Source organism: Saccopteryx leptura, chromosome 4 (genome assembly GCF_036850995.1).
Source record: "Saccopteryx leptura isolate mSacLep1 chromosome 4, mSacLep1_pri_phased_curated, whole genome shotgun sequence".
NCBI classification, from domain to species: domain Eukaryota; kingdom Metazoa; phylum Chordata; class Mammalia; order Chiroptera; family Emballonuridae; genus Saccopteryx; species Saccopteryx leptura.
The window spans coordinates 13,257,442-13,275,505 of record NC_089506.1 but is presented as its reverse complement, the minus strand read 5'-3'; the positions used below and the strand labels follow the sequence as shown (position 1 = coordinate 13,275,505).

Here is an 18,064-nt window from a genome sequence, read left to right as displayed (position 1 = left end):
AGTAGGGCTCCCAGAATGCACTCACGGCTGGGACCTGGCACAGGCTTTCTCCCAGGACCACGCTGCTCTTGCCCTGGCCTGGCTGGCTCCTACTCCTTCACTGCAGTTAGAGCATACATGTCATTTCTTCTGTCTCTGACTCTCCAAGGCCAAGAAGCAAACTGGCCGTGCTGTGAGGTGGAGGGGTAGGGTGGCAACAATCTTTCTGTGCGGTGACAAGGTCCCTGGGGCGAGTGAGTGTGCCCATGAGGTACAGGGCAGCGGCCCTTTAGAAAGGGGGCTCTTTCCGCCTAGAGCAGGTTCTAGGAAGGATTTTTGGCACCGGGGGTTAGAGAGGGAAGCCTGTGGGACCTGAGCTTGTCTGAAGAGTCAGGATCTATCAGTTCTCCCACTACTCAATTCTCCGCGGAGCAGAAAGACTCATTGAAGGAAGACCCACTTGCCCGGAGCTCCGTATGCAAGGTCAGCCTCACAACTCTCTGTGTTCTCGGGCCACCTGAAAGGGGTGTCTCGGTGAGCAAGGTCATTCAAAGGATGAAAACTTTTCCATGAAGTTCTTTTCTACCACAGCTCGAGTGACAATCATGGAGACATGTCCCTGCTGTAGAAATCCTATTCCAGGACCCCTTCCCCTGCTCATCTTCCTAAGAAAAAAATTTTTTCTGTGGTGTTCTTTTATTTTCTCTGCGCCTTTGAGTTATAAAAGTACTTTCTATGCAGGTTGGAAGGCAAGCTATTCTTTGGCTTGAGATATCCTGGATTTCGCTGGGCTGCTCCTGCCAAGATTCCTGCCCCAGCCACTCTTGGTCCGGCAGGGAGCTGGGAATGGAATCTGAGACATGTGACTCTGCATGGTCATGATGTGGGGCTCAGACCTATTTAGCCATGTGATCTCAGCTTGGGTAGGAACAGTGCCAGTTAGAGCTGGAAAAAGTAGAACATTAGTTACAGAGCAAATAAGTTTAGCCATCGCTCAGAGCCAGGGAGAGGTCAGAAAGCATAAAGCATGTGGCACGTGAAGGCATCTCATGGCGCTGCCGTTTGCCACAATGGAAAACCCTTTCTGCCCTCCGACTTCAACAGACGCTGAGTAAGACGTCCTTTCTGAATTTTATTTCCTCTTTTCTTAAAGGGCACATCCACATGAAGGTCTTCTCCTTCCTTGCCTCACCCTTGCTCGCCTGGGACGCTTCGAGTTTGTTTTGCTGCGTCATATTTATAGATGTTGAGCAGTTGGTCTGTTTAAAAGAGATAATGACCTGAGCTCCTTCCTGATGAAACCTGCCAGGTTTAGTGGGTTGTGGCCATGTGCCCAATAATTTGTTGGGACCGTGGCAAGTTATAAAAGAAAGTTGGAAAATCTGAGAAGTAAATTTTTTTTTTTCACATTTAAAAAATCAGTCTTTGGTTTAAGGGAAACTTATAGGAATAGATTTGTTTAATTGGGGAAGAGGATAATCTTCGAAAAGGGGGAAAATGTGTTGAGTAAGCTCATTTAAGACATCTAGTCTTATTGATCTTGAACTGACTTTGAACTAATATAAATATTTACAGCATCTGCAAATGAGTAGCTCTGGTCTCCAAATACGTTTCCAGATCTCCTGTTCCGTTCTTCATCTGCCCTCTAGTGGACACATACTGAACAGAAAATTCAACGGAAAAGATCTCTAGAAAAAAAGCAGAGGCACAGTTGAGATAAGCCCTTCTGTGTATCATCCAGGGGCTCCGTTTTCTTTATCTCTTCACGACAATCCTGTGAGACAAATAAAAAAATTATTATTGTTTATATTCTCATGTAAACATCAAACTAATCATTCCCAAATATGGAACTAACATAGACATCAAGCCACGTCACAGAGAAGATATATTTACATAGGGAAGCGTCCAGTCTCAACCCTCAGTTTCTGTCAGTGATCTATATAAAATAGCTTGTAGTTCTTTATTTTCTGTATTTGTAATATAAAAGCCACAGGGTTTCTTCCATTTTCCAAACATGAAAGTTAAACATTAAATTGGAACGTAATGTAACTTAGATGTCCCCCAGCTTCCTGCAGACACCTGCTTTCTGGTGTCACCTCCCTCTGTGGTTACTCACACTGCTGCAGGTGCCCCAGGGCTCAGGACCCAGCTGCCTCCACCCCTGTGCCTCCAGCCCCCTTCCTGATCACTTTCCCTAGCTCTTCACAACCGCCAGAGAGACACCAACACAAAGGTGAGTTTAGCGCGGTGAGTCACTTTTGGGAGAGAAGTCACGGCCATTTTCTACTTTACAATGGTGCCTGTGTGGCACTGCACTCTTCCTACCACTGTTAAACCTTTTGTAAATGTTCTCCGGAGGGCATCTGTGTGGAGGGTCATTCCGTTCTCTAGGATATATACATGTAGAGCTTATAGATGTGTATTTATAAAATAAATCTCATGTCTATTTATATGTATGAATTAGGAAGAGATTTGTTTTATATGTGAGGTATATATCATATATATATATGTATCTCCTGTAGGGTCTGTTTCTCTGGAGAACCATGACTAATACAGGGAGGTATGACACCAAAGCTGGTCCAATTAGAGTAAATGTTAGGCCTTTTCCTGGGAATGCTGGACATAGTCGCTCACTTCCTCTGAATGGTGGAACTCAGGTGTGTGACTTGAAATGGCTGTCAGGTGCAAGACCTAAGGCAGGCACGGCCACTTTCTATCCATGGGACTGCTCCGTCGTTTTCTCATCTGTACTGGGGGGTTATAGTACCAACCACAGAGGGTTATTGAAAACATTAAAGGGCCTAACAGGGACTAAGCACTTAGAGCAATGGCTGCATCTAAGTAAATGCTCAACAAATTCAAGGGATGATGATGATGATGACGACGATGACAGAAACCAGCCTAAGGAAAAAGCTTGCATCCAAGAAGGGTAAGAAATGGATTCAAGGACCTGATGGTTTCTCAAACCGCTGGATCAAACTGAGCTTGACAGGCATCCTACCTCTGGACTTTTCAGTGACATGGGTTCATAAATTCCTTTATTAAGTAAACCTATCTGGGTGGAGTATTCATTTCTATCCTAAGTGCTGAAACTATTCTTGTCTTTTCAGAACCATAAGCACAAAAGGTTGGACTGCAACCTTTCCCCCAAAATTAAGCTATCAATCTACTCTCTTAGGGGTGACAACTTTCAAGCTCCAGGAACCCACCAATGGGGAACTGTCTTCAATACTTCAAAGATGGTTTACTCTTCTATTGCAATGGCCCCATTTATCCTTGGCTGGAGTGAACAGGCATTTCACTGAAGAGGAATCAGGAGGGACCCAGAGAAAATGAAAAGATGACCAACTTGAGAGAAATGCAAATAAAAAACAATAGGATACTATTTCAACAACTAGTTAGGTAAAAATTTGAAAGTCTAAAACATTCTAAGTATTAAGAAGTATATGGAGCCAAGTGGACTTTTATATACCGCTGATGGGTCGTGTGTAGTGTAGTCGACAACAATGTGTAAAAACTGACTTCATGTGAAGCTGAAGATGTCTTTAAAAGATGACGTGATGATATTCTACTGAGTCTATCTGTAGAGAAAGTCTTAGACTTGAACCCTGCCACACGCAAGAATACTGAATGATGCATGTGGTAATAGCAAAACAAACAAAGCAATGGAAAGCAACTGATGCATCCATGCCCAGGAGAATGGTTAAATAAAATGTGTCTATTTACTTAATGCGTTCCAAAGAATGAAAGCAAATGAACGACAGCTGCATGCATCAATGTGAATAAATCATAGCTTTGAGTAAGAAAAAGCACTTGTAGAATATATATCAAATATTTATATAAAGTTTAGAAACATACACTAATAAATACATTATTTAGGGATATACCAGGTAGAAAAGTACAGGAATGATAAAATTTATCCTTGGGAAGAATGATGATTTAGTTCCTAATCCAATGGTGATTACATGTGCTCTCCTTTTTATGCTTACATTATATTAGATTCTTCTGTATGCATGAAATATGTTAAGTTTTCTATTGTGGTAAAATAAACATAAAATGCAGTGTTTCAACCATTTTTAACTGTACAACTCAGCGGCACTTCTTGAGCACATTCATTCACATTGTTGCATGGCCATCCACTGCTATCCCTTCCAGAACGTTTTCATCATCCCAAACTGTGCTTTGGCATCAAATCCAATAAACCAGGGGTCCCCAACCTACGGCCTGCAGTCCGCATGGGGCCACACTTCCGGAAGGGGCACCTCTTTCATTGGTGGTCAGTGAGAGGAGTACTGTATGTGGCAGCACCGCAAAGTGCAGTGTCGCTCACGTACAGTACTACTTCCGGTGACGCGATACACATGTGTCAGGGCTCCGGAAGCACGTCATATCACTTGTTAGGGCTAGCAGTGACAAATATGGAACTGGACATTGACCATCTCATTAGCCAAAAGCAGGCCCATAGTTCCCATTGAAATACTGGTCAGTTTGTTGATTTAAATTTACTTGTTCTTTATTTTAAATATTGTATTTGTTCCCGTTTTGTTTTTTTACTTTAAAATAAGATATGTGCAGTGTGCATAGGGATTTGTTCATAGTTTTTTTTTATAGTCCGGCCTTCCAACGGTCTGAGGGACAGTGAACTGGCCCCTTGTGTAAAAAGTTTGGGGACCCCATCAATAAACCATTGCTAAATCCAGTTATCACCAAGATTTTGCCCTATGTTTTCTTCAAAAAGTTTCATAGTTATAGCCTTTAGATTTAAGTCTTTGATCCATTTTGAGTTCATTTTTATTTATGGTGCGTTGAGAGTTCAACATCATTGCTTTGCAAGGCTCTCTCCATTGATGAATGAAGAAACGTGCGAAGTTCACGCCGCTGGTTATGGGCAACAGACTCAAAAGTCAAACACTGCCTATCTGCCATTGTAGTACACTAGACAACTGCGCAGGCGCATGAGCAGCAGGAACCCCGATCCTGGATTTCAGCCCGCCTCTTTGTTGAGTGCCCTCCGACTTTTCCGCGCTGGGACCTCCCCATCCCGGCTCCAAAGAAGCAGGAAACCGGAATGGAGCCTTGGAAACGGGCGCGGGACGCGGGTGGGAGGAAAGCTAGGCAAATCTTGGGCGTCTCAGGGGCCGTCAGCAACTGGTTGTGAGACGCAGACTGCAGCTCCGATCTTTGTGGAAAGCCATACCGCGTTTTCCCTCGAGCTCCAGGACGGGGCGGAGTCCTGCACAATCAGGTCCGGGGGGCGGGGCGCGGCGTGTACCTGCGCGTGCGCTCTGCCGGGGGAGGCTCCTCGGGGCGGCGCCTGGCTGGCGGGAGATTTGGAGGCTGCACGGGCTCCGAGAGCGGTCGCGGCCGGGATGGCCCCTGCGCGGCGGACGCGGACCGCGGGAGGCGCGAGGTAAGTGATGCTGTCCCCGGGAGCGCGGCTTTATCTGCTGCCTGTCCTGCCGCGGTTTGAGCCTCTCCGGCTGTGCTGCGCAGGGAGGCGTCGTGGCTCTGCCGCTGCGCTGGTTTCCCGGGAGACCCAGGGCGTTGGTTTCCACGTCTGTGAAATAAAAATAATAATCCCAACTTCATGGGATTATTTTACCAGGAACTTTACAGGAGCTCTAGTTTAAAACTGCCGGCGGGGCCTGACCTGTGGTGGCGCAGTGGGTCAAGCCTCGACCTGGCACGAGGAGGTCGCAGGTTCAAAACCCGGTGCTTGCCGGCTCAAGGCACAAATGGGAGTTGATGCTTCCTGCTCCTCCCCCCTTGTGTCTCCCTTCTCTCTCTCTCTCTCTCTCTCTCTCTCTCTCTCTCTCTCTCTCTCAAATGAATAAATCTTTAAAACTGCCGGGCTGGCAGGAAAGATCGTTAGTCATGTTAGCATTAGTTTGTGTGGGTCAAGTAGACTCAAACAGCTTGAAACAAAATAGCTAACAAATACTGCTTGCAACTTGCCAGGCATTTCATTCTTGCGACAGTTACTCTAGCTGGTAGTCAGTATTCTCACTGTCAATCAAGCCCTTGATGTTTTTGTAGACTAACCACAGACCTTCCAGCTGAACCCAATCTCAGCGGGGTGGAGTGGGGCTGGGAGTCGACTAAGCTGCCGCTTGTTACTACTGCAAGGGGCACTCCAGAGTGGGTTAAGCAGTTATTAAAGTGTAGTTTGGCATAGGATATATTAGTTTCACCTGTACCAACATAGTGATACGACATTTCTATACTCGGTTACTACTGTAAGTCCAGTAACCGTCTTATTTTTAATCAAAAAGGGCATGCATTTAAAAATAGGTTGCAGAACTGCGTTCTAAAATGTTCCTGGTGCAGTTATTGGCTAGTGTCCCACTGGGGGGGGGGGGGAGGTTCTGGAGTGCATTTAAAGGCCTGACGGCTCCTGGCTAGAGGGGTTTCAGTTGGTACACAAGATCATGCATTCCGCAGTTGCACCTAGGCCAGGAAGACTGCCTGGAGAAGGTGGCCTTTGTAGATGTGGAGTGAAGGAGGAAGGTAAGCCAAGCGGAGCGTAAGGGGAAGGCTGGAACAGAACAGAGCAGGGAGGTGGAATAAACCCAGTGGGGAAGATCCAAAGACTCCCCCGGTGTGGGGAGGGGGTTGGGAAAAAATACAGGGCCCTTAAAGGGTAGCTGACCACAATTAAACTTGATTTGATAGGTCAGGGGTCTTTCTCTCACACACACACAAACATATTTATGTATTTGTATATATAAACATTTTTACCTCTGAGATTTGTGACATATGTTCATCCCTCCTCCCATACATTGACTGGAGAACATGCCACGCAGACATACTTTTGGGGACAGAAAACTCAAGTGTATGTGACTGGACCAGTATCTCTTTGAGTAACTTTGTCTTTGATGCTCTGTCATCGTCTGGGCTGACAACCAGAACAGTGGTTCCTTGACCAGCAGCATCTGCTGCGCGGGGAATTTAGAGATGCAGAAGCCAGGCCCTGTCCCGATTTACTGACTCAGACACCAGACACTCGGGGTGGGCCTAGCAATCTTTGTGAACAGGCCCTAGGTGCTGCTGACGCTGGAAGTGGAGAACCACAGCTTTAAACAGTTTTCCAGCTTCTTGTTTGCTTCAGTTAACAGTAACAATGTTTTACATCACGCTCAGTGCACATGTGTAACAAAAGGTTTATGAACATACTGTGTCCAGTGCAGTCTTATATTTTCTATTCTCTTATATTTTCTTTTTTAAAATGCTGGGGGGAACCTTAAAGGACGTTATGAGGTATTAGGTGGAATTTGGACGTAGCCTGTGAACTAGATAACAATACCGTTGTTAAGCTTTTTGAGTTGGAAATTACACTGTGACTAGGCCCTTTCCTAGGAGAGTCACAGGTATTTAGGGTAAAGGTGCTGTGTCACCAGTTTACCACACACACGCATGAAGCAGATGAGAATGTAAACAAGCGTGAACCTGGGCAGTGGGGAGACAGAGGTCCTGACACTTACTGTTCTTGTCACTCTTCTGGGGAAGTTTGAAATTTTATCAGATAAAAAGTTACTCAAAGAAATACTGGTCCAGTCACACTACACTGAGATTTCTGTCCCCAAAAGTATGTCTGCGTGGCATGTTCTCCAGTCAGCGAACAGTGGTGGTTGCACCCGAGCACCCCCAGTGTGCCAGCAGGGCTGGTGCACAGAGGACTTGTTTACTTTTAGGTTGTTGAAGAGAGAGTTTTTTCCTTTCATCCTGATGCCCAAGGAGGGGGCGTGAAGGGGTGGAATGAGGGCCTATCTGGATTTGAACTGGTGCAGATTTTAGTGCAGGCTTCCCTCCTGGCTTTGCTCTGGGCAAATCCACCTCTAACACGGGATTCGCTGCTGCCTCAGGAGTGTTAGCGTTCAGTGAGCCGTGTCAGCATGAGAGCCAGGCCCGGGGTGGAGTGGGGGTGCGGTGCCCACTGTGTCGCTGGAACTACCTTTTGCTCAGTTCTGCAGAAACAGCCAGTCTGTGCTATTCCTTGAGACCTCAGCACGAGGCTAACAGCAGGACCGGGAGCTCTCCCTGTTCCTGCTGGGGAAAGGTATGCTATTTTATACATAGATGATATGATTTGACCTGTCAAAAAATACAGTTAAATTTGTGAGATACCAGTTCTGCTTCCTAAACTGATTTTGCCATAACCTGAGTGTCAGTGGGTGCGCACTGTTAGTGCAGGTGTGCAACGCAACTTGAGAAGAAGATGCTTGGGAAGGGGTGCAGGTTGTGGTGTTTCCCCAGTTACTTTTTAAAATATTTCCTAACTTTTCTGTTTGTGTTTTTTTTCTGTTTAACAGTGTGAAAAATTCAAAGAACACAGTAGGAAGAACATGTTCCACAGGAGATGTAAGTTATCTCTTTGTATTCTAAACAAAGTTTTTGTTTTATTTTTTTATTTTATTTTTTCTTTACAGGGACAGAGAGAGGGATAAATAGGGACAGACAGACAGGAATGGAAAGAGATGAGAAGCATCAATCATCAGTTTTTCGTTGCGACATCTTAGTTGTTCATTGATTGCTTTCTCATATGTGCCTTGACCATGGGCCTTCAACAGACTGAGTAACCCCTTGCTTGAGCCAGCAACCTTGGGTCTAAGCTGGTGAGCATTTTTTATTTTGCTCAAGCCAGATGAGCCCGCACTCAGGCTGGCGACCTCGGGGTCTCGAACCTGGGTCCTTGGCATCCCAGTCCAACGCTCTATCCACTGCGCCACTGCCTGGTCAGGCTCTCTGTATTCTAACGTGATGTTCTCATAATTGACAATACGAAGTAACTGACAGGCGGTGGGCGCCTCCGTTTGGTAGACCTCGCTGGGTAAGCGCCGGGTTTGGTTGTAGTGACAGTGTTCCTCTCCCTCCCACTTTCTCCGGTGTAATGGAGAAAATTGTTAACATTTTGAATCGTTTTTTCCTGGGCCTAGCTTAGTTTTATTTTCGTTTGAATAACTGATGTTATTTTAAATTGTACAACCTTCTGTATGTTGCTGTTTTCATTCATAGCCATCTCTTTATGTTGTTATAGCTTTAAACAGTTGTGTATGATTTCACAGTATTCCACTTTGTCCACAATATAGTATTACTTTAGGGCAGAGTTTTAGAATACATCTGTGTTAAAGGCAGGGATGTTTTAGATTACTTGCCAGGCTTGTCCGGTTGGCTGACTGCACATTCAGACGTGGGCACAGTGCAGGAGGGTGCCTGTTCTCAGGGTGCCCTCTGTCCCTCCTGGGCTGGCTGTGCTGTGTGGCCTCCCCTGCCAGGGTCCCTCGGCCCTGGGGTTCTCATTCTTGGATAGATTTCTTCAGCTCTTGCCCTGGTGGCTCCAGTCCAGAGTGCCTGGCAGGGTTTCTCTGTGTCCCGTGGCCCCGCCCCGCCCTCCTTAGCCGCAGTCGCAGTCCCAGTGGGAGTGTCCCGTGGGTTTCTGCAGCTCTCCGCCTGCCCCCTCCTGCGGTGGCCGCTGTGTGCTGGGGGCCCTTGCTCAGAGGATGGGGGGTCTGTCATTGCCTCTTGGGCATTCCTCCCCAAACACTTCGTGTCTGTCAGAGGCAAGGTTTTTGTTTCGTCAGCCTTAGTCCATCTCCTTTAGTCCATCTCTTCCACAAGTCCCTGGGCTGGTAATGGCCCCCCTCCACATTTTCAAGAGCTCCCAGGGAGGCTTTCCCATTTCTGTACGTTTGGGTTTTTCAGGAGGAGTGAGGGTAGCACACTTCACGGCACTCACTAGTATATAGAACTGTAAACCCTGGCCTCTCTCCTTCCACCGGAGTGCTTAGCCCTGTGCGTCCTCGGCTGCGACGACCGTCCAGGCCGTGGGCATCTCCGGGCAGAGGCCGCTTTCCTCCGACCAGGGGTTGGCAGACCGTGGCCCATGGTTCAGATCTAAGCCCCGCCCCCGTTTTTGTACAGCCTGCAAGTTAAGAATGGTTTTTACATTTTTAAATGGTTGAAATGAAATCTGAAGAGATAATGTCACATGACCTGTTAAAGTGATAGGAAATTTAAATTTGTGTCCATCACTAAAGTGTTACCGCAGCACGGCCACGCTCCTGTCTGCACCGCCCGTGGGCCCTCCACGCCGTGGCCGCACCGAGGCGCCAGCACAGAGGCCTGTGGCCTGCAGATCCGAAGGGACTTGCCTCCTGGTCCTTTACAGAAAGGTTCGCCAGCTCCTGCCTTAGATAATAAAGGAGTCAGTGTCCCCTGGACGTGTGAAGGGTCGCTTCTTGGGCAGCAGTGGCAGCAGGGGTATTCTTCGAGTAAGTCAGTCAGTTTTGTGATGCTCTTGTTCATGAAGCCAATTCAGTGACTTTGACTCTGTTCACTTCTAGAAAGCTGGCCAACCACACAAGCCCACTGATGTATATGAGTTCCTTGATAATTCTGATGACTCAAGCACAGGCAAGATGAATGAAAATGAGAATGAAGAAGAGCCTTATGAACCCTTTGGTTAGTGTTTCACATCGTTATCCCAAAAACTTGAAAGTAGTTTAAGCAATAGCATATAGGCTAATTCCTAATAAAAACACAGAAATATCTTCAAATATAAACACCTGTTGTCTGCATATGAATATAATGTTCTGGGGAGTTCTTGATAATATGAATGAATTTTTCTCGTGTCTAAGTACATTGGAACTAAAAACTCTAGGATACAGTTTCAAAGTGGAATTCTCCTAGTAGCATTTGTTAACAAGGCAGTCAGGCGAAGCTACAATACCTGTTTTAGTAACTGCAACAAGAAGAATATGAAATGTAATTCTCACTCGATACCACCAGGAAGGGGCTTGAGTTTAGGGAGAAGGGAAGGGGTGACTTGTTTTTCTTACGCTGAGGCAGAGCATGCGTCCAGAGGGCCAGGGACAGTTTCGCCTGTGTCCCCGGAGTGTGAGGAAGCAGAACCGGGCCGGGCTGACCAGGGATATGTCCTCTGTCTGTGTCACTGGCCACTCCAGGGGCCAAAAGTGATGCAGAAAGTGCCAGCAGCCGCATATCTAGAATAGCAGTGATGACACATTTCTGCTGGAAGATGTTTTTAGGGGAATTTTGGAGACATATACCCTCTCAATATTTTTCAGTCTAATTTTCTGTTAATAGAAGAAAATATTGTTCATTTTATAAGATAAAAAATTATTATCAGAACACATCTTTTATTATGACTTGATAAAAATGTTTTAATTACTTATCTTTTTAAAACTCTAAATGTAAAAGATCTGAATCTAAAATTACATCATTTAAGAAATTAAGATGTGGCCTGACCTGTGGTGGCGCAGTGGATAAAGCGTCGACATGGAAATGCTGAGGTCGCCGGTTCGAAACCCTGGGCTTGCCTGGTCAAGGCACATATGGGAGTTGATGCTTCCAGCTCCTGCCCCCCTTCTCTCTCTCTGTCTCTCCTCTCTCTCTCTCTCTCTCTCTCTCTCTCTCTCTCTCTGTCTCTCCCTCTCCTCTCTAAAATGAATAAATAAAAAAATTAAAAATTAAAAATAAATAAATAAAATAAAACATTAAAAAAAAAGAAATTAAGATGTAAATCACTTACCCTAAAATTCACCCTTTGAATGAGTGCAATTCAGTCGTGTTTTAGAATAGTCACAATATTGTACAACCATCATTGGGTGATCATAAATGTTTAATTACCTTGTTGTACACCTGAAACTAATATTATATATCAAGTGTAATTGAAATATTTTTTTAAATTGTACAACTCGCCGTGATGTACTCCAGAACATTGTAATCACTGTACAGAGCAGCTCTACCTGTCGGTATCACTCCCATTCCTCCTTCCTCCCAGCCCTGCAGCCAGGAATCTACTTCCTGTCCCTGTGGACTTGCCTGTTCCTCTCAGTGGAGTCACACTCTGTACGTACATTTGTGACTGGCTTCTTTCACTTAGTGAACTATTTTTAAGGTTCACCTATGTTGTAGCAAGTATCGATACATCATCCCTAAAAACATTCATAGCTCAGTAATCCGCTGTCTGGATGTATCTCATTTTGTTATCTATTCATCAGCTGGTGTACATACACTGGGCTGTTTTCACATTCTGGCCATTATGAGTAAACATTCACGTGCGAGTTTTTGTACAGACTTGTTTCTCTGGGATATTCAGCTCAGTGGAATTGCTAAGCCACGATGATTCTACTTCGGCTTTTTCAGGAACTGTTTTTCAAAGCAGCTGCGCCTCCATATTTTCCTCCAATGTCTGAGGGGTCCAGTTTCTCTGCATCTTGGCTAACACTTGTTACTGTCTTTTTTATTCTACACATCCTATTGGATGTAAAGTGGTATCTCACTGAGTTTGTGCGATAAAATAGACCTAACATACACTTGGTCCTTTTAACCATTTTTGAGTGTATAGGTGTGACATTGAGGGCTTCGCATTGTTGTGCAAACGCATTGCCGTCCATCTTCAGACCACTTAGCTCGCCTGAAACCCCACACCCACCAAACAACAGCTCCTCGCTCCCGCTGCCCCAGCCCAGCCTTCTGTTCCTGTGAACTTGCCTGCGATACCTCAGGAGGGGAATCATACACCCTGTGTCCTTGTTTCACCTCCTTATGTCTTCCGGTTTCATCCACACTGTAGCATGTAGCACTGGACCCTCAGAATTTTCTTTAAAAGCCGAACAGGATTTCATTCTATATATGCCTTTATCCAGTCCTCTGCCAGTGGACAGTTGGGTTGCTTCCACTTTTGGGGTGTTGTGAATAATGCTGCTATGAACAGGGGTATGCAAATGTCTGTTTGAGTTCCTGCCTATAAACCCAGAAGTGGAATGGCTGGATGCTGTGGTGATTCTGGATCCAAGGTTTTGAGGAAGCACTTGCCATTTCCCACAGTGGCGGCACCTTGCCATGTCCACTCTCAGTGTACAGGGTTTCCGTTTCTCCGCATCCTCACTGTTCTCTTAACGGTGGCCATGCTGATGGACGGGACGTGGAATCTCACTGGTGCTGAGTTGTATTTCCCTGATGACCCATGATGTTGGGCATCTTTTCCTTTGCTTATTGGCCATCTGTATCTCTTCTTTGAAGAATTCATATCCTTTACCCAATCTTATATTGGGTTATCTATTTGTTGTTGAGTTCTAAAAGTCCAGTTTGTTTGGTTGCATATAGAGATTCAGGATTGATCTGTTTCTCTTTCTTTCCTTTGTAATTCCCAGCAGTAGAGTAGATACATCCCTTTGCCTAGTTGAGGGCAATACAGAGTATATTACTAACTTTAAAGTGTGTAGTTGATATATTTGTTACTTAAGCAGCTGTTTATTTGGAAAGATGTCATGCTACAATTGGAGCGTGAAGAAATAAATGGTGGTTTGGCTCTTACCCAAGCATCCCCCTGCCTCCACCGTTCAGCTCCACCGCTGCCAACCACCCAGCCGCCTGCCCCCAGTTCTGCACCTGCCCTGCGCCCAGCCATGAGGGCCCTCCTGTTACTCGTCTTTCCTGAGGGCCGAGCGCCCTCCTCTCAGCATCTCTCTGCTCTCCGCCACGCCCACGCGGTCTCCTCTTTCCTCTCCCGCCCTGTTCAGGTTGACCTGTGCTAGCTGCAGACTCCAGCCATGCTGAGTCAGGGAGAGAGGACAGGAAGTGAGGGTGGACTGCAATCCCTCCCCAAAGGAATCTAGGAATCCAGGTTAAAACCGATCCACGTCCACTGACAGCTAATCTGATTTGTATTTGTGTCACAGTTTAAATTTTGTGTGGTTGAGGTGTGAGTTCGCAAGCATTTGGGGAAAAGGAGCAAACTCAGAGCTGCGCAGGCTGACTTGTAAAGCTCCGCTTTTGCATGATCTCCCTTAGAGCCGCCTCTGCACAGCACTGCCATCTACACTGAGGAGGCGGAGGAGGCCGAGCTCCCCGGGCACTGTGGCTCGTTCTTCTCTCCGGCTTCCCAGGGAGGAGGAGCCCAAAGAAGGTACTGCGGGATTTCCAGTAATTGTGGATTCGTTGTTAATGGGGTTTTGCAAATCTATTTAGGATAGAACCTTATATTTAAAATTTTTTTTAACTTTTTTTTTTTCTTTATTTTTCTGAAGCTGGAAACAGGGAGAGACAGTCAGACAGACTTCCGCATGCGCCCGACCGGGATCCACCCGGCACGCCCACCAGGGGGCGATGCTCTGCCCACCAGGGGGCGATGCTCTGCCCCTCCGGGGCGTCGCTCTGCCGAGAGGAGAGCCACTCTAGCACCTGGGGCAGAGGCCAAGGAGCCATCCCCAGCGCCGGGGCCATCTTTGCTCCAATGGAGCCTTGGCTGCGGGAGGGGAAGAGAGAGACAGAGAGGAAGGAGGGGGTGGGGGTGGAGAAGCAAATGGGCGCTTCTCCTGTGTGCCCTGGCCGGGAATCGAACCCAGGTCCCCCGCACGCCAGGCCGATGCTCTACCGCTGAGCCAACCAGCCAGGGCCAATTTTTTAAAACTTTTAAAAGATGATTTGGGCTAGCTTTTGTTTTGTTTTTTTTCCTTAAGAGAAGTGGTACATGAAAACTTAATTTTTAAAAACTTGACTTATAGTTATTGGTACAAATTTCTCATTACTAAAAACAGTCATGGGGATGTAATGTACATCATGGTGACTGTCGTTAATACTCTATTTACGTATGCTAAGAGAGGAGATCTTAAAAGTACTCCTCACAAGAAAATTTTGTTTCTATATATGGTGACATGTTAACTAAGACTTGTTTTACAGTGTTTCACAGACGTAATCATTACATTGTACACCTAAAAACTAATGCTATATGTCATTTATACCTTAGTAAAAATAAAGTCTAATGTAATAACTGAAAAATATAATTGACGGCCGATTATCCTAGAAAACATTGCTATAAAGGTGGTTTAACTTCAAGGTTAAACAATGAGGGGGGGGAATGGTTTTATTAGTAGGATTTTAGGTGATTTTCAATGGTTTCTTTTTAACTTACAAATTCCCTATCACAAAAGAGGTGTTCTCCAGTACCAGGTGGGAGTAGGGGAGACAGGCTGGTCACCAAGGACATGCAACGTCCATGTCTGCGGTGTATTTCAGATGCGCTGTCCCTAAGGAGTATTGATTTGAGTTTTGCAAATTTATATGAAGGCATGGTCAGGTAAATGGGGTAAAAATGACCCCCTAGCGACCACTTGGAAACAAACTATATAATGAAGAACTCTTCAATAACTGTAGTACTAATTATAAACCAGCTAGAGCAAATCCTGGACTTCAGGACCTTTATTAGGTAATAGATCAGTTCTAGTTATCAAATATATTCTGAAAGTAGCAAGGTTGCATTTTTAAAATTAATGTCCCACTGAGGCAGAAATCCAAGTCGGGAAGTCTGAGGTTGTGAGGGAGGGTTTGTGGTGCTTAAAGACTCCAGTTTCTGTTGCTGAAAATTAATAATAAAGGCCAAACGTTTGGGGAAACACCTTCATTTTAAACAATGGTGAATGTTTACAGAGGAATATTTTGAATAGGTAACACATTCACCTGGCTTAAAAATATTAAGCGGCTTTAATAAGTCTTCCTCTCACCTCTCCATCACCAGCTCCTGCACCCGCTTCTTCCCGCTCCTGCACCAGCTCCTCCGTTGTTCATTTCTTACATGTCGGTTCAGACTACTTTGTACATAGGAAAGTAAATAAGTACATATTTCCCACTCTTCTTGTGTAGAAAAGGTAGTCTCGTTGCTGAGGCTTTGTGATCGGTTTGCAGCGTCTGGGGGCGAGTTTCTCACTCATCTCCTGTACAGAGTTTTGTTAGCTGTCCTCACTGATTTGTTTTCATATGAATTTTAAGATCAACTTATTAAAACCAAAAAGACCGTTGCTGCCTTTATTGGGTTGAGTTTTAAATTTATAAATTAAACTAGAGGCAGTGGCTCTTCCTTGTGTCCTTTAGTGCTGTTCTAATTCTTATTCATGTAGATTTTGCACATTTGTTTATTCCACAACAGTTGATCTATTTTTGGTTTGTATTTGGTGATTATTATAATAATTTTCTTAGATTTTATCTTATTTTTATCTTTGCTGTGCTTAATTTATATATATATGAATTTCTTGCATTAATATTTTACTACTAGGAATTAATTTTTAACTCATTTAATTTCATAAATTAAATATTCAGTGTATGCCAAATACGGTACTAGATACTAGAAAATTAAGATGAAGAATAGATTATAACTTTTATCAGGATTCATCTGTTAGAATTACATGTTTTTTTATGTTTTATATTCATTTGACCATATGAATAGATTTCCTATATTAAACTATCTTTGCACTCCTGGGATAAAAAATAATCTATTGATTTGACCTTCTTGCTGATATTTAAATTCTTATTGTTTTTTACTTCGTATTTTTTCCATCCTACATTTTTAAACTTTGCGTCATTGTTTGGGGTGTGTTTCTAGAAAGAATACAGCATGGATGAAATGTTGTTTGTCTTTTTTTTTTTTAATTTAAAATTTTTTAAATTTTATTTTCGTAAGAACACTTAACATGAGAGCTCCCCCCTTAACAAACCTGTAAGTGTACAATCCAGGATGGTAACTGCGGGATCACTAGAACTTACTGGTGTTGCTTAGCTGAAACTTGACGCCACTTGATCAGTGACTCAAGTCCCCAGCCCCTGTCAGCCAGTTTTCCATCCCTTAATTCTGTGAATTTCCCTGTGTTGGGTCCCGCCTACAGGTGACTTCACACACTGCTTGTCTTTCTGTGATTGGCTCGTTTCACTACCTCTGGCCCGTGCCTGGATTGCTCCTCCTCTGTGCACCTGAGTGGCTTTCTCCTGACCTTCATTGTAGACTTCAGATGTCACCTTGTCACAGTCGCCTACTCTGATAACTCGTAGAAAACATCACCTGTCTTCATCAATATATTCTGTACTGGTCTTTTTCTCTCAACTTTTATCTCCACCCAACTACTATTTTATGTTCATTTTTAAATTTGTTCATTGTCTGTCTCTCCCCAGTAGAGTATCTTATTTTGAAAAAAACAAGACTTTATTCTTTACAATGCTATCTATATACCTGTGGTGCCTAGAACGTGCCCCTGGCACATGAAAGGCACTCGGTGGATATTTAAATTCATTCCTTACTCGTGCAGTGTCGTGGTTAAAGGCTGGGCCTCCACCCACTGTGCTGGTTCAAATCCTTACTCTGCCGCTCCCGAGTCCGAGTGCTTGGGCGTGGGGGGGCATTGCTAAGACATCGGCTCCTAGGCCCCTTTATCTGAAAAAGGGGATGATAATAATCTACTTTATACAGTTGTTTGAAGATGAATTTATCCTCGTAGGCTTTTAAAATAGGTTGACATATAGTAAACTTTCAAATGGTAGCTTTTTATCATTGCTGTTTTTTCAACAAGCATTACCTGAGCACTGACTGGGTCCCGGGCACTGTGTTAATAACCGAAAACGGACATCATTCTGTTGTCGTGGAGCTGAGGGAGCAGTGGGTATGAATGCAGACTCACTGACCGATTCCGCGGGGAGGTGTGATGCTGGGAGCGGGGGTGGGTGGTGAGTGTGGGGGGAGGAGCATCCCATATGAGGTGAATGGCAATGGACAGAGGTGACAGGTGACCGGCTATAGGGAGGTCTGAGCAGCATGCCTTGGTCGCTGTGTGGCCACCTCCCTGGTCATATCCATTTGGTCCCTTCCCAAGCATTGCCTTCTCTCTCTCTCTTTTTTTTTTTTTTTTGACAGAGACAGAGAGAGGGACAGATAGCGACAGACAGACAGGAAGGGAGAGAGATGAGAAGCATCAATTCTTCATTGCAGCTCCTTAGTTGTTCATTGATTGCTTTCTCGTTGGTGCTTTGACCAGGGGGCTACAGCAGAGTAAGTGACTCCTTGCTCTAGCCAGTGACCTTGGGCTTGAAGCCAGCAACCTTTGGGCTCAAGCCAGCGACCGGGGGTCATGTGTATGATCACACCCTCAAGCTGGTGACCCCACACTCATGCTGGCGAGCCTGCGCTCAAGCTGGCAACCTCGGGTTCGAACCTGGATCTTCTGCATCCCAGTCCAATGTTCTGTTCACTGCACCACCGCCTGGTCAGGCGCATTGCCTCCTCGTTAACAGAACATTCTGT

The 18,064-nt window shown here is 45.1% G+C and overlaps 1 protein-coding gene across 4 annotated transcripts in view; it reads left to right on the top strand.

The window, feature by feature from the left end:
- The first annotated feature begins 972 nt into the window (after positions 1-972).
- The window catches only part of CENPU (centromere protein U), a 33,195-nt gene continuing 16,103 nt past the window's right edge, over positions 973-18,064 (top strand). For 2 of the 4 annotated variants that reach the window (XM_066380171.1, XM_066380168.1), the window contains exons 1-4: positions 979-1,090; positions 8,289-8,337; positions 10,320-10,437; positions 13,795-13,909. In XM_066380171.1, the coding sequence (XP_066236268.1) occupies positions 1,029-1,090; positions 8,289-8,337; positions 10,320-10,437; positions 13,795-13,909 (344 nt within the window). In that variant the 5' untranslated portion in view covers positions 979-1,028. Of the gene's footprint in view, positions 1,091-2,105; positions 2,213-4,972; positions 5,390-8,288; positions 8,338-10,319; positions 10,438-13,794; positions 13,910-18,064 lie in introns of those variants that run through there. The other 2 variants (XM_066380170.1, XM_066380169.1) reach the window with 2 other exon arrangements.